The sequence below is a fragment of the Peromyscus eremicus genome, chromosome 12 (genome assembly GCF_949786415.1).
Source record: "Peromyscus eremicus chromosome 12, PerEre_H2_v1, whole genome shotgun sequence".
Classification (NCBI taxonomy): Eukaryota; Metazoa; Chordata; class Mammalia; order Rodentia; family Cricetidae; genus Peromyscus; species Peromyscus eremicus.
Genome location: NC_081428.1, coordinates 9,447,650 through 9,462,800, shown reverse-complemented (window position 1 = coordinate 9,462,800; position 15,151 = coordinate 9,447,650). Strand labels below are relative to the sequence as shown.

General features: G+C 35.9%; 1 protein-coding gene across 1 annotated transcript; it reads left to right on the top strand.

Moving 5' to 3' along the window:
* The first annotated feature begins 13,569 nt into the window (after positions 1-13,569).
* LOC131922398 (keratin-associated protein 20-2-like) lies at positions 13,570-13,746 on the top strand. Its single transcript, XM_059277184.1, has one exon. It carries the CDS (start codon positions 13,570-13,572, stop codon positions 13,744-13,746), a length of 177 nt encoding a protein of 58 aa, XP_059133167.1.
* Positions 13,747-15,151: the final 1,405 nt, after the last annotated feature.

Genomic DNA, 15,151 nt, shown 5'->3' with positions numbered 1-15,151 from the left:
GTAAGTTCAGTCAAAGAGAGGGAAGAGGGATTCTGTGAGCAAGGGGCATCAAGACCATGATGGGAAAACTTACAGATACAATCGAACCAAGTCAATGAGAACTCATAAACTTTGGACTGACAGCTGTGGAACCTGAATGGGACTGAACTGGGCCCTCAGCATGGGCAAGACATTTATGTAGCTTGGTCTGTTTGAGAGGCCTCTGACAGTGGGAATAGGATCTATCCCTGGAGCATGAACTGGCTTTTTGGTGCCCATTGCCTGTGGTGGGACACCTTGCACGGCCTCGATGCAGGGGGAGGGGCTTGGACCTGCCTTAGCTGAATGTACTTGGCTTTGCTGACTCCCCATGGGAGGCCATACCTTTTTGGAGGAGAGGATAGGCAGTGAGTTGGGGGTAGAATCTGGGGAGGGAGCAGGGGGAAGGAGGAGGGAGAATCTGTGCTTGGTATATGGATTAAATAGAAAATTTCTTAATAAAAAATATGAAGACAAAAAAAGGAAGTCTCAAGGAATTGATGCCCCATTAATGCTTGACAGTGTCATATATAAAATCTCACATCACTTTTCCCATCAAGCAGTACTTTTGCATTCTGTGTTCAAAACTATTCATTGGAAGATACAAAAACTTTTTTACATTGGCTATAACATTATTTCTGATATTAAAAAAATGAATTTAGTACAACTTCAAAAATCAACCTGTTTAAGAGTCGTTTTGAATTAACAAGTTCTGTTTCATGACCATATCATGAAATTAAGATATTAAAATATTTCAAAACTTTGAAATACCAATGTGCTGCATACTGTAGATTATTAATAAAGACATATAAGCACAGTCAGTGATAATCTCAAATTTATATTAATTTAAAAATTAAGTTGTGAGTCAATAGATTTGTGGATTTCCATAAAATATTTGAAGTTCTGTCTCATTTTCTCATCATATAAAACATTTCAAATACTGTATCCTTGTGTAATTATAAGATTATTTTAAATATCTGTCTACAAATACCACACAGTCTATCCACCATGACAGAGACATACAATAATTCTAAAGAACACAAAGCCATTCTCAATGAAGTATTCATGATTCAGCACCAAGGACAGTTCCCGCAAGCAGTAAGGCTTATTTTTATTTTTCTGTAGATGAAGCAGAGGAAAATAAACCAATTAACTAATTAGTTCAAGGCATACTTTGTGAATATTTTATGTAATTTTCATGCTCTACAATTAGAAGCATGTGAGAAGAATATCTATTAAAATGTTTATGTGTTCTCTCTCCCTGGGGTCCTAATGATTTTGTCCAAATTATCTGCTCAAATCAGAATTCTTGCAAGAATAGACCTGTATTAGAAAACAAATTTATGAACACTGGAAAATACATGATTTGAACCCCACTTTTCTTCATCCTAAATTCCTAGGGCTATAAACATATGCTAAGGATGTATGACAGTTGCAATGAACAAATTTTATTGTGTATTTAACTGAAAATTATTATACTGAAATAATACAATTAGATTCAGAAAGACAAATGCTGCAGACTTTCATATATGGATCTTAGAATTCATATGTGTGTGTGTGTGTGTATGTGTGTGTGTGTGTGTGTGTTCAGCTATGTATAGGAGGAGGGTAATGGTCAGGAAATGAGAAAGAGCATAATTAGAGGTAAAAATATGTTAATATGGTAGAAAAAGAAGGGAACATTCATACAGGGTGCATGAGAGTAGAAGAGAACCAATGGCTTGAAAGAGAAAGGAAGTAAATAGGAACATGTGGAGGCAAGGGAGTGGAGTGGGAAAATAGAAGCATGAGAACAAACTGTGTTGGACAATGCCACAGTTAACCTCAGTATTCTGTTATTAATTACCAAACTAATAAAATGCTGGTGGTGTCTGTTTGAAATAAAATAAAATTGCTTTTTTGAGCATAGTTGGATAAAAACCTCATTGATTCTCTCCTATGCTGCTCTGTAATGTCTTTTTTGGAAGTATTGATTTATAGCTTCCATGAAAATGCAATTTTTAAATAAAATGAAATAATATTTTATTTCCATCATTTTCTTGGTTGTAAGGTACAACTTTGGAAAGATTAAGAGACTGTGGTATTTTAAAGGAAAATCATAAGAGAAAATGTTAAAATGGTAAAGGTATATAGTATTCTTGGAGCTGGGGTTTCAGAATTTTAAACTTGGATTTTCGTTAACAGTTTCATTAGTGAGTGATAACCTAAGCTTTCAAACACTGAATAGATCAAAACACCTAAGATGTAAAATTTCATGGGTTTTAGTAAAAGTTCACAAAATATAATTAACAAAAAATTACTTTTCAAATCTTTAAAGATAATTATTTATACTTTTGAAAAGGAATCCACTTAACAGACCACTAAAGTATTATAGAAAGTGCCAACGTGGATGGGGAAAAGCCCAAGACGCCTCAACCCTAAAAAAGCAACTAAGGAATACTGAGAGCAGGAGAAACATTCTTCTCCTGGGAAAAGCACAGCAATTGGTTTTCCAATACCAAATGTTCATTCCTGAAAACATACGTACAATATCACACAGACTGAAATTTAGAAATACACATATACAAATACACACACACACACACACACACACACACACACATACACACACACACATATATATATATATATATATGGAGAGAGAGAGAGAGAGAAAAAGAGAGGCATGTACATCTAAGAACAATTAATGAAAGAAAGAAAGATGACATGAATTTGGAAGAGAGCAAGGGGCCTATATGGGAGAGTTTGTAGGGAGGTTAAAGAAAGGATAAATGATATAATTATATTAATCTCCAAAATAAAAGATGAAATGGAGAAAAGAAAACTATTATATAATACTTCACATGTTGCTTTATACATTAAAAACAAAATGAGAACATGTATTCCAAGAATAACTCCTGATATTCTGGTAATCAGAGGGAGGTGACTCCTAGAATAATGAGAGCTCAGTCATAAGGAAATAGCTCAGGAAGCAATAGGACTATATGACCACATATCCTTGTGGGTGTCAACAGTGTTCATTGTACTTCATAACTCTGGTCAACTGAAGGAGTGTACATACAACCTGAGACTGTCAACAGGATTAATAATAAACATGGTTTGATGCCATGATAACCACACTTGAAGCCACCTAAGGAAATAAAATAACAATTTTGTATGTCTCCAAAGGGACATGTATTTATTTGTTGGGAAATCTTTCATAACTTCATTTACACGCAGCTCTTTAAAGCTATGATAATGTACTGTTATGGGTTTGAATAATACAAAATGCATGAAAGAAATGAAAGCGCTCTGAAAGTCTGTACATGACTTAGAACTCAAAATGAAACATTCTGAAGATTAAGTATATGACATTAAAAATTGCAAGAAAACAACTTCTGAAAGTATAGGGTAGGAAAAGAAACCTAAAAGAGAATAAGGATGAACAAACATAAAACAAACTGATATACAGAAGAGACTATCACAGGGCTAAACCATGTGCAATTGCATAAAGGTGCATCATGAGAAGTGGCCAGCACTCAGGAGCATTCATTTTATTTGAAGTCTTTCAGTGCGATGAATAGCTGTTTATTTATTACTTATTTGCCATACTTTTTTTCCTTTAGGACATGGCTCACATCATGAAACACTTTCACATTCATCTTCTACATAGCATTGCTCTTTAAAAAGTTCTTCTGTGAATTCTCTAGGCTATATCACAAAGCGTCTTCCTAAAACATTTCCCCATTCTGCCATACTGCTATGTTGTTCAGAGTATGTGGAATCACATTTTGCATACACTCATATTCACACCACAAAAAATAACTGAAATAATACCAGTAATGCCTCCAATACTCTTGTGAGCCTTCATAACCTACCATGAAGTAATTCTTTTTAAATCAATGAGTATTTCTGCAGCTACTTTACAAAAACATAGTTATGATTCCTTAAAACTTCCAACAAGTTTATTGGCTTGAAGGAATATTAGTGTTCACAAATGATGTGTGACTAAATTTCAGGGTTTGTTTTGTTATGTAGTCACTTTCTGATCCAGCATTGGACTTTATTCGCTTCTTACATTCCCTCGTCAAAGCCAATGGTAATGGACATTGACATTTCCACTGCTAGGAAGCCAGAATTTGTCATTTTAATTTTTGTGAATAGTATTGTGGGGGGATTTACACTTTGCAAACTTGATCTTTGGGGACTAGACATATCATGGCTGCTTTCTGCTGAGTAAACATGTCTAAAACCAATATAGACATAAGCAGTGAGAAAAGGCTCATCTTCTGGTTAGGAAAATGCAAAAACCATCCTGCAAGGTGAATAAGTACAAGAAGGAATAAAGAACCTATGCAATTTAAATAAACAGTCTTCCAAAATGGTATACTTCATTTTTCAAGTAATAGCTGGAGTAACTCATGAGAACTCCATAAAGATGGAGTCTTTTATCAGAGTAAAATAACTTACAGCTAAAAAGAAAAAGAAAAAGAATTGTATTAACCAAACTTGCTAATCATGTAACTCAACATAAAACTGAATTCATTAATTTGCACATTATTTATTTGTATACTCACCTTAGGAGATACAATATTTATCACCATATTATCCAGCTGTGATTTATCAGTAAGCTGCATCCTACAAACTGAACGTTAAGATAGCAACTATAGCCATTGAAAAGGCAGTAGGAAACGTTAAAAAAATACCCATTCTGATTCATACTTTCACTATACTTTACAATCAAGAATTTGTAGGAATCAGGATTAATCATGATTTCCTTTTGTTGGTATTTATCTTCCCATGGTGGGTGGTTTTAGGAAAATATCCCAAAGATCATATAAAACCTTATAGCTTCTAAAAGTCATGACTCCTCTAGGTTTTTGTAGCAACTATAACATGTGTTTGACCTCTTTTGCAGTTAAATTTTTTATGATCATCTCTCATTGGTTGGAGATAAACACATAACCCAAAGGCAAAGATGTTCTAAGAATGCCTTGCTGGAAAATGCATTGGAAAGGGAAGAAACAGTACCAAGCTGCCAAATCCATGACTAAATTCAGTTTTAGTCAAACACACAATGCACTCCCCCTTCTATACACAAAATTTGCATGTGAATGGCACCAGTAAAGAATGTCTCATATGTTAAACTAATTGACCTAACATTTATTATTTAACATGTTATCTCCTTAAGAATCCTCCCATGAGCGAGGAATTCTCCTTTGTCTCTATGGAATTCCTCTAGCATCTCCAGGTAACTGCCAAGTAAAAAAAGAGCCAAACCATGTCACTCATAACTGTTTTGCATTTGATCCCTGTGTCTGATTAATTCTATCATTGTTGTTTGTCTCTTTATGAGACCTCACTACCTAATACACACTAAAATAATGACAAGATTTTTTAAAATCAGAATCTGGAACTAACCTAGAAGCTTCCCTTCTACTGGCCAGCCTTCACATCACTAGAAGATAATTTAGGCTATGTGAAATGAAAAGTTATCAAAACACTCACTAGGTATGGATTCTGAGAGCTAAACAAATTACCTGTCAGAGGAGATGTGTGCCATGTGGTACCATAGTGATATAACTTTTATGGTATTAACTACCCACTTTGGTATTGAATTCGAGGCCCACTTCACAGACAGGAACACATGCTTGTTCCATACAACCTGATGAGGAGCTCAGAACTGGGAAATTCAAGGCACTAGAGAACCATTATTGTTTTTTCAAAAAGGTAACATTGTCAAACTGCTGCTTGACTTCTATGGTTACTCCAATCCAAGCACACGTACTGGAAGAGTCAAAAGCTAGACTCCACATATGAAAAAGAGTATATGTCCTCGGTCCAGGTTACCTCACTGATAACAAAAAATTATGGTGTGGAACTAAATAGAGAGTTCTCAAAATAAGAAATAAAAATGGTCAAGAAATATTTTTCAATATGTTCAATATTTGTAGCTGAAAAGTGGCTCAGCAGTTAAGAATGCATGCTGCTCTTGGAAAGGACTCAGGTTGAGGCCCAAGAGTGATATGGTGGTTCACAACTGCCTACAATCCCAGTTCCAGGAGATCCTACACTATCGTCTACCTATGCTGTCTTATAAGCATGTGCTCTACATACATTCACTCAGACACAGACACACACACACACACACACACACACACACACACACATGCACACATGCACACATACACATACACATACACACAAATACATAAAATAAATATTTTTAAGTGTTCAACATCCATAAACATCAGAAAAATACAAATAAATATTGATTTAAGATTGCATCTTATCCCACACAGAATGACTAAGATTAACAAATAAATGACAATAAATGCTGACATGTGGATGAGGGCAAAGAAACACATATTCACTATTTGTGGGGGTGCAAACTGATGCAGCCAGTATGAGAATGAGCATAGTCTAGAGGCTCCTAAAAATTTAGAAATAGATCTACTGTATGAACCAGGTATACCCTAAAGATTCTATATCCTCCCACAGATACACATGCTTATCCGTGTTCATTGCCTTTCTAGTCACAATAGCCAGGAAATAGGGAGGAAAAATCTAAGTGTCCATTCATTGATAGGTGGATAGTGAAAATTTGATTTGTTTACTCAGTAGAATATTATTCAGACATCAAGAGAAATGAAATTTGCAGAGAAATGAATGAAGGCAGAAACAATTATTCCAGGTACAGTAGCCCCTAACTTTTCTTATTTTCTTCCAACTTCTGTCACCACCCCCTCTTCCCTACAAGTCCCTTTCTCACTTCTCTGTCTCTGTCTCTCTCCTTGTTCATTTGATTTTAATGAGGTTCATCTGCATGACAAGGATTTAGGAACTATTCATTTGAATTTGGTGGACTCAATATTAGATACACAAATGGAGACAATGGCCATCACTCCCCTAGGATCATCAGTAGCCAATGGTTAATCAAGGAACAAGCATCCCACAGACTATTACAACTCTAAAAAGAATATAAAGATATATCTAAGTGTAATATGAGTCCTAACCAAAAAAACAAAAACAAAAACAACTACAAAATATGTTTGTGAAGCATTTGAAGAAAGTTTAACATGAATTAAATTGTATAGGATGCCAAGGTTTGTTAAACATTATTGGTGTGGAAATGAAATTATGGCTATACATATATATGAAACTCCTTCTGTAATAAAATACTTATAAGAAAATTCTGTCATAAAAAGCGTTGATTATGTAGGAATAGGGAGCGCCGATGGCAGAATACTGACACTTATTAAATCTTGAGGGTATGTTTGTGAAGCTCTACAGTTTAATATACTGTTATGAATACATCAAAGAGTCCTTAATAAAATAAATAATGATACACCGAGAATCTACAATGCGTATGTATATGTGAATATTTATGCATACATATATATGTAATCCAATGAGAAATATTAAACTAATATACATTACAGTATTTCCATTCTCATTTACCCTGAGGCTTTTTAGCAGTAACTTTCTGAAAAACTTTTCTTTAAAGTTATACAATCTAGTCTTGAGAAGATCTTGGGCTCAAGATAAAAATATTAATAAATGATCTAAAATCTCAATACTTATATATAATATAATATACATTCAATAATAAACACTGAATAAATTATGGTTAATCACAATGGAAATTTCTTGGGTCTAGCTGATAGGGAAATTAGATCTCATTGATAGAAACTTCCATTAGAAACGTAGACAAAATCAGAATTTCACTTTAGCACACAATGGTATTCATTTGATGATACATTCATGTGTTCTGTTTTAATGGTGATTTTTATTCATCTGATGCAAGATTTAACAAAAATGTTTCGGTATGCTCTTTTTGTTTATGACATGCCTTGCCTTTGACATGTGGATCTAGGTAGATTCCACAGAGATTATCTGTAGTGCATTCATCTGACATAGAATCTGGAGCACGGTTTCCTCTGAGTGAAGATTTGCCTTCGCAAGGCACAGTCTTCTTAGACAATATTGAGAAAGCTCAAAAGATGTCCACACTCTCCTTGTGCCACCATGGTTCATTACACACAGGACTGCACATGCTACAGTCAGGACAGTACGCTACTGTAAAATCAAGATAATTCCAGAAAATACAGCAGAGTGGCAACATCTATAACCTCACGTCAATCTCAATTTGAGAATTAGCTACAGACACAAGCACGTACAAGGTAAGGCCATGTCATTTGAGGCCACTGACCTGAAGAAGGTCATTTTCATTTTATTTTATTATAGGAAAGTTAATTATATATCTAATATTAGTTTCCTTGGGGATAGCTTACACTCGTCCAATTTTGTGTATATTTGTGTATTTGTTTTTCCTATAAGAACTCATTTTATACCTACTCTTAGTTTTACTGTGAGAACTAGAACAGGTTTCAGTGAGTTTCTCATTTGCATACTATTTATCATTTAATGTATTAACCATTATCTTAACCTATACTAGGTGTTTGAGAGGTGTGGTTTAGCTAGAAGTGAGTCACCAAGGACACGCCTTTGGAGGTCTTAACAGGATCCAGATCCACTCCTCTTTCTCTGCTTCCTGCCTGCAATGAGATAAACAGCCTATGCATAGTTGTGCTTCCATAACATTCTACCTAAGCTCATAGGGCCAAGTGATCATGGGCTGAGCCCTCTAAGATTTTAAGCCAAAACAAATCATTCTGGAGCAAGAGAGACGGCTCTGCAGTGAAGAGCAGTTAAGAGTTCAGTTCCCACCACTCACACTGGGCAGCTCTGAGCGGCCTGTATGGCCAGGTCCACAGGGCACTATGCTCTCTTCCAAACCCTGCAGGCAGTGGCAGACACTCACACAACCGCACAGCTGTACGCAGAATAAAGATAAAAAGTACATCCTCAGCATGAAGAGTTCCTCTCATTAAGTTGCTCTGTTAGGTGTTTGGTCACAAAGAGCAGAAAATTAGTCAGTTAATAGTTGTTACTTCAACATCTCACAAGGAATACAAGCACTTTGTTGTTGGTTTCTATCCCCTTTGTGCATTTCAGCTGCTAGAAGAATTAAGATTCCATTCTCCTAATGCAAATATATTGGAGGCGTCCATTCTTTACATTAACACTACATGTTTCTAATTAAATCAATTTAATAAATAGTTCTGTATTTCTAAGTGACTTTGTGACTTAGGTACAATTTTAGCACAAAGCAAGAGATAAAGCAAAACAATAAGAAACATAATCATACTATGAAAGCAAACTAATTCACCTTAAAAGGGACTGGCTTATATCACCCTCAGTAAGTGGCACTTTCAGGAAAGAATGATTTTTTTTCATAGTTATGGAGCATAGGGAAATATGTAGTGTTAATGAGTTGCATTATTTGGGAGCATGAGAGGTATTGGAGCTATGCACCTTTGTACCATACCTATCAGCCAAGACTCACTGTCCAAATAATGGCATTATTTCTAACATCACTTTGGTAAAGCTGTATAGGTGATAGAGAATTGGGTATTGGACAGCTCTTTTCTATTTTTCAATCATCATTTAACTGCGATAGACTATATACACACACACATATAAAACACACACATATGTTATTATACTATTATACACACAGATATATACATATGAGTGTATAATATATATGTATGTGTGAATAATAATATATGGTTAGAGAGGATGATTTTAAAGCTTGGGTTTGACAATGTATTTTTAAATAAACTTAGTTAAAATTATCTTTTAATTATGGAAAATTCATTAATAACTTACAAAAAAGTATAGACTATTTCCCCTGCATGTTTGTGGTAAATTTTTTGACTAGTCTGAATGGTAAGGGCCTTCTGCTCACACATGTACAACAAGCAACAGGGTACTTCCCAGGCCCTGCACCCAGCTCACACTCAGTCTGAGGGAGTATCTTTCTTGCTGACTGACATTCAGCTTCTGAAACTGTGGACTGTTCTGACACCTCTGTGATGCCTCATCTCTCATCATGAGATTCTCATTTTCTAAATGAGGATTCTGGTCCTGTAGATTCTCCAAAATCTTCCTGAGCATCTTAATCTATATTGACTTGAATATTGGAATCTAACATCTACATGCTCACTGGAAATGCCAACTTCATCCTATTTACTTGGAAACTATAATTCAGTATTTCCCAGGACTACTCATCTGTAGGAGACATTTACAATGTGTTGTTTATATTATATTTATGTACATGTACTGACTTCATATATTTGGCAGAAAAAATATATATGATGAACTGTGTGCCTTGTACATTGTGATTCAAGATTTGTGATAATTTACCTCCACTGTATTTCTCCTTGTGTGTGTATGTGTGTACATGCATGTGTGCATGCATGTACCTGTGCTATGTCAAAACAGAGAAAAATCCCAGCATGGAGTGGAAAGGTGGACACAAAGTCTAGCCCTTAGCTAAGGAACTACTGGCAATTATAGTTTCCGGGAAAATGAGGGTGATTTTTTTCTTCAAGAGAGTAGCTCTGGGTAAGCAGACCATGCTGTAGCAAAAGACCAAACACTCAAGAATATATAGGCAGGGCAAATTAGAGTTAATGGATTATTGAAAAAAAGAGATCACTACATTGAGATGATAAGGAAGGAAGTGGATCTGGTAGGAGTTGGGGGAAATGAATGAATATGATCAAATTTCATTGTACAAAATCCTCAAAGAACCAATAATAATAATAACTGAAGAAAAAGAATAACATGGTCTTTGAAAATCTCCTGAAATTTGATATTTCTAAAATTCTACATCCTAATGTCAGCTCTTTTTATCTGGGTCATTAGAAATATGGTTTCAATGTGACTCAGCATCTACCACTATATATGATCTAATAGCAAATATGTCCTCATTTTTCTAATTTTTAAATGACATTTTTGCTGGTCAAACAGTCTTCATTCTCATATATATAACAATACTTAACTGCTGTTTTCTTGATACTGCAAATCTTAGCTTAATTCCTTAGCACTATGCCTCCAAAACTGGCAATCTCTGCTTCACATCTCAACTGATTACATGGACATTAAACAGGGATGATACAGTCTGTGGATGCTGTACGTGATATACATGTTGGAGTGTGATGTCAGAATCCTGCAGAAAGATTTGATTTTGTGAGCTTCTATAGCTCAGATTATTTAAAATTTTCTAAGGGACCAGGTACTAAAGGCCTTTTTTCCCAGCTTATCATTATTGGAAGAAGGAGTTCATTATGAGATTTTTTTGATCATGCGACATGTCCCCAAAAGCATGAGTCATCATACACTTCTTTTTCCCCTTTGCTTTCTGGTCATGAAGAGAGCAGCTTTACTCCACCATGTACCCCCATCATGATATGTTCTCCAACTACAGGTCCCCGACAATCAACCAAGATTAAGTCTCTCCCAGGAGTGAACAAACATACATATTTTCTTTATAAAATAACTATCTCAGATATTTCATTACAGTGATGACATGCACACTAACATAACAGGTCAGCATAATAGTCTTCAATGTCCTGAGTCCCTGGTTGCATCTTAATATAATTGTGCTTCACTTCCTCAAATCATACAATTTTATAAATTTCCTTTTCAGTCCCCCAAAGAGGTGTGCATAAGGACCCTACAGTTCTTGTAAAAATTCCCATTACATTCAAAAGTGAGACAATGTAGTTTTACATGACATGATACGACTTTGGCAAAACTATCAGTTTGAGTTAAGTGGGTTTTGTGTACGATTTTCAATAAACTGCAACCTTTAGCTCAAAGGGTTCCTTTTTAAATACCACATCTAAGGAGTTGGCTACATGGTTAAGAGCATTTACTGCACTTGCAAAGGACATGGTTCTGATTCTCAGCACAGATATGAAGACTCAACTGTCTATAACTCTTCCCTTGATGGTAGCTGTGATTCTCTTAATAATAATACCACTAATATAACTATGGAGTGTAAACAATGACAAATGATAACATTGGTAGAAAAGTAAGGACAGAGCACCTGACTTGTCAGGCTGTTTCAGTTGTATCCTATGGGGACAGAGAAAAAGAGAAGAATGAACAAACAACTCATTATGATATCCATAGATCAGTGTATCCCAAGCTTCATTGGAGAAGCTTCTTTTGCAGACGATGGAGATTAACATGGAGTCCCACAACTTGTCAAGGAACACAGAATAATTGACTGTGGAGTGCTCACCCATAACTGGGATTATCTGTCTTACATCCTTTCCTCCTGAGGCTCAGACACTATTGTGAAAGAAGAAGTAGGATTGTAAGAGCCAAAGGGGATGGACGACTACAAAGCAATAGTGCTTTCCTGACACAAGAGAATTACACATATGAATTCACAGAGAATGTGACAGTATCCACTAGACCTGCGCAAGCTCAAACCAGACAAAATCTCAACACAGAAAGAGGTGGACAGCTCCCCTAGCTCTCCCAACTAGGCAACTCTTAAAAATTGATGGCCACTGGGAGAGCGAGAGTCTGTTTTCTTTAAGGTTGTGGACTCTGGTAGGTTGACTGCTCTCCACTTGTCACATCCAAGAATATTTGGGCAGCACAAATCGGACTTGATAGCTTTTAATTTTTATTTTATTATTTTAATGAAAATATTTTTTTTCATTTACATTCAGAATATGGTTTGTCTTCCCCTCTCTCCCGAGGCCTGGAGTTTATTGTGAAAGAAAGAATTCTTCCCAGTTCTTCCCATCTCTCCTCCCATCTGGATCCACACTTCAGTTTCTCAATAGAAAACAAGCAGAAATCTAAAGAATAACAAAAAGATAAAATAAAATAAGGAAGAAGAAGAGGACTCCAATTGAGAAGGTAAGAGAGGGGATGAATCTAGGAGTAGATGATAGAGATGGGTAAATACGATCAAAATATATTGCATGAAATTCCCAAAGAACTAAAAAAAAAATTATAAGGTCATTTATTTTTCTGAAGATTGAAATAACAAGATTAAAGGACATGACTGGGAAATACACACTGCACAAGGATACACACAATAGTAATTAGTACTTAACAAAACTCACCCACCCACACCTCACCCATCCTGTGTTAGCAAGGCTCAGGATACATTCTTCCACATGAGACTCGTTTTACAAAAACAACACAAAGCAAAAACAAAAACAAAAAAAGCTAGAAAGGGGAGGAAGGAGGGAAGGGAGAAAGGAAAAACAGAAGGAAGGCAAAACCCTTCCTGTGGAATAACGGAAAGAAAAAAATGTGTGAAGGAAAATACTACTTTACTGATTGCACTGTGAGAGAACCAGGTCATATGTCTTCAATAAACAAAATGTAAAGTAATACAAGAATAGACAGGCTCTTGAAAAAGGAAACAGGGTTTCATGCCAGACATCTCATTATTTGACCATAGAACTGTGACACAGAAGCTCAATTATCCCAGTTATTCAGTCTATGTATCCAGCAAATCACAGAACTCGTGATGTTTTTGAAAGCACAGAGGATAAATGTGTGACACTTTAATGCCTGTGGCTTTTTCTACCACACATCCAGGTGTATAAAAGGCCCTTGGCAGATGGTGACACCCACATTCAAGAAACCTACCTGTTGTCCATAACTGAAGAGTCTATTCCTGACACCATGTGTTACTATGGTGGATACTATGGAGGCCTTGGCTATGGCTATGGTGGCCTAGGCTATGGCTGTGGCTATGGCTGTGGTTATGGTGGCTATGGCTATGGTGGCTATGGTGGCTATGGTTATGGTTGCTGCCGCCCTCTGTGCTGTAGGAGGTACTGGTCCTATGGCTTCTACTGAGGAGTTTCTACAGATTCTCAATCTATTGGCTATAACCTGCTGTCTTACTAGAAGTATCTCCAGATCAAATCATGAATTCTTAAGTATCTTCAAAATGTCCAGCATTATACTGAACTATGAGCAAGATGAATGGACAGCAGAGTGTCAATCTTATTCCTCATCCTCAGGTGGACTGTGTGACAGTTTATAGGGAAAGAAGTTCTTCATAATCTTCATAATCCTGGTCTAGTAGAGAAATTACCTGTGTGGAAATATATGCTTTTGAATAAAGTATTTCTTTGAAAATATTCCTTTCTTACATCTTTGTTAATGTCTCTATTGGTTTGGGATACATGCTTGTGTATTTGTGTCTTCTTCATCACTTATGTGTAATAGTGAATAAGTGAGAGAAGATTAAAGGAGAGAGAATAAAAAGAAAGCAGAGCAGCAGCGGGAAACATTTTGATTTTGGATTCATATATTGATAGACATTTTGATTGTTTCTATAGAGCTGCTATTGTATGTAATGTCACAAAGAACCTGTTAGTAGCATACACACCCTTGTGATCAAATCCTTTTGTCTGCTAGTTAAGTTTTCAGAAGAACCAAAAATTAGTTCTACTAATATTTTGGGAGGAGTCTACACAGTGTTTCCTGTAATGGCTGTTATCACATATATTCTCAATAATGTACAAGGTTTCTGTTCCTTCACATGTTTTCTAACACCCATGTGTTGGCTAGTTTATGTCACTGGAAGGAGGGAACTTCAATTGAGAGAATGCCTTCATAAGATCCATCTATAAGACATTTTCTTAATTAGTGATTGATGGGGAAGGCCCAGACCATTGAGGGGGGTGCCATTCCTAGGCTGGTGAACCTAGGTAGTATGAAAGAAGACTGAGAACGCCACATGGAGCAAACAAGTAAGCATCAGCCCTCTATGGTCACTGCATCAGTTCCTGCCTTCAGGTTCCTATCCTGTTTGAGTTTCTGTCCTGACTTCTTTTGATGATGAACAGTGATGTGGAACTATGAGCCAAATAAACACTTGCCTCTCCAACCTGTTTTGTCACAGTAATAGAAACCATAGCTAAGACATCTCATTTTTCTCTCCATAGCCATTTAATTAATAGCTGCTGGGGACAATCTCATTGTAACGTTGATTCACAATTATGAGATAGTGGTGAAATTGAACCTTATTTTACCCCTTGGCTATCTACTGGTTTTCTTTTGAAAAAAAAAAGTCTATTTTAATCTCAAATTATTTAATATGTTTATGTTTATTGTGCTGTTTAGTTGCAGATATTTCATATATATTTTAGTTATTAATTCCCTACTCTGTGTATCCTTAATTTTTGCTTTCCACTGTGTGGATTGATCTGCTGTGCAGAACGTTCCTATTTGGACACAAGGCAACTTGTCTGTT

Coding starts and splice junctions, on each gene's coding strand:
- LOC131922398 (XM_059277184.1), top strand. CDS start 13,570: ATGTGTTACTATGGTGGATACTATGGAGGCCTTGGCTATGGCTATGGT.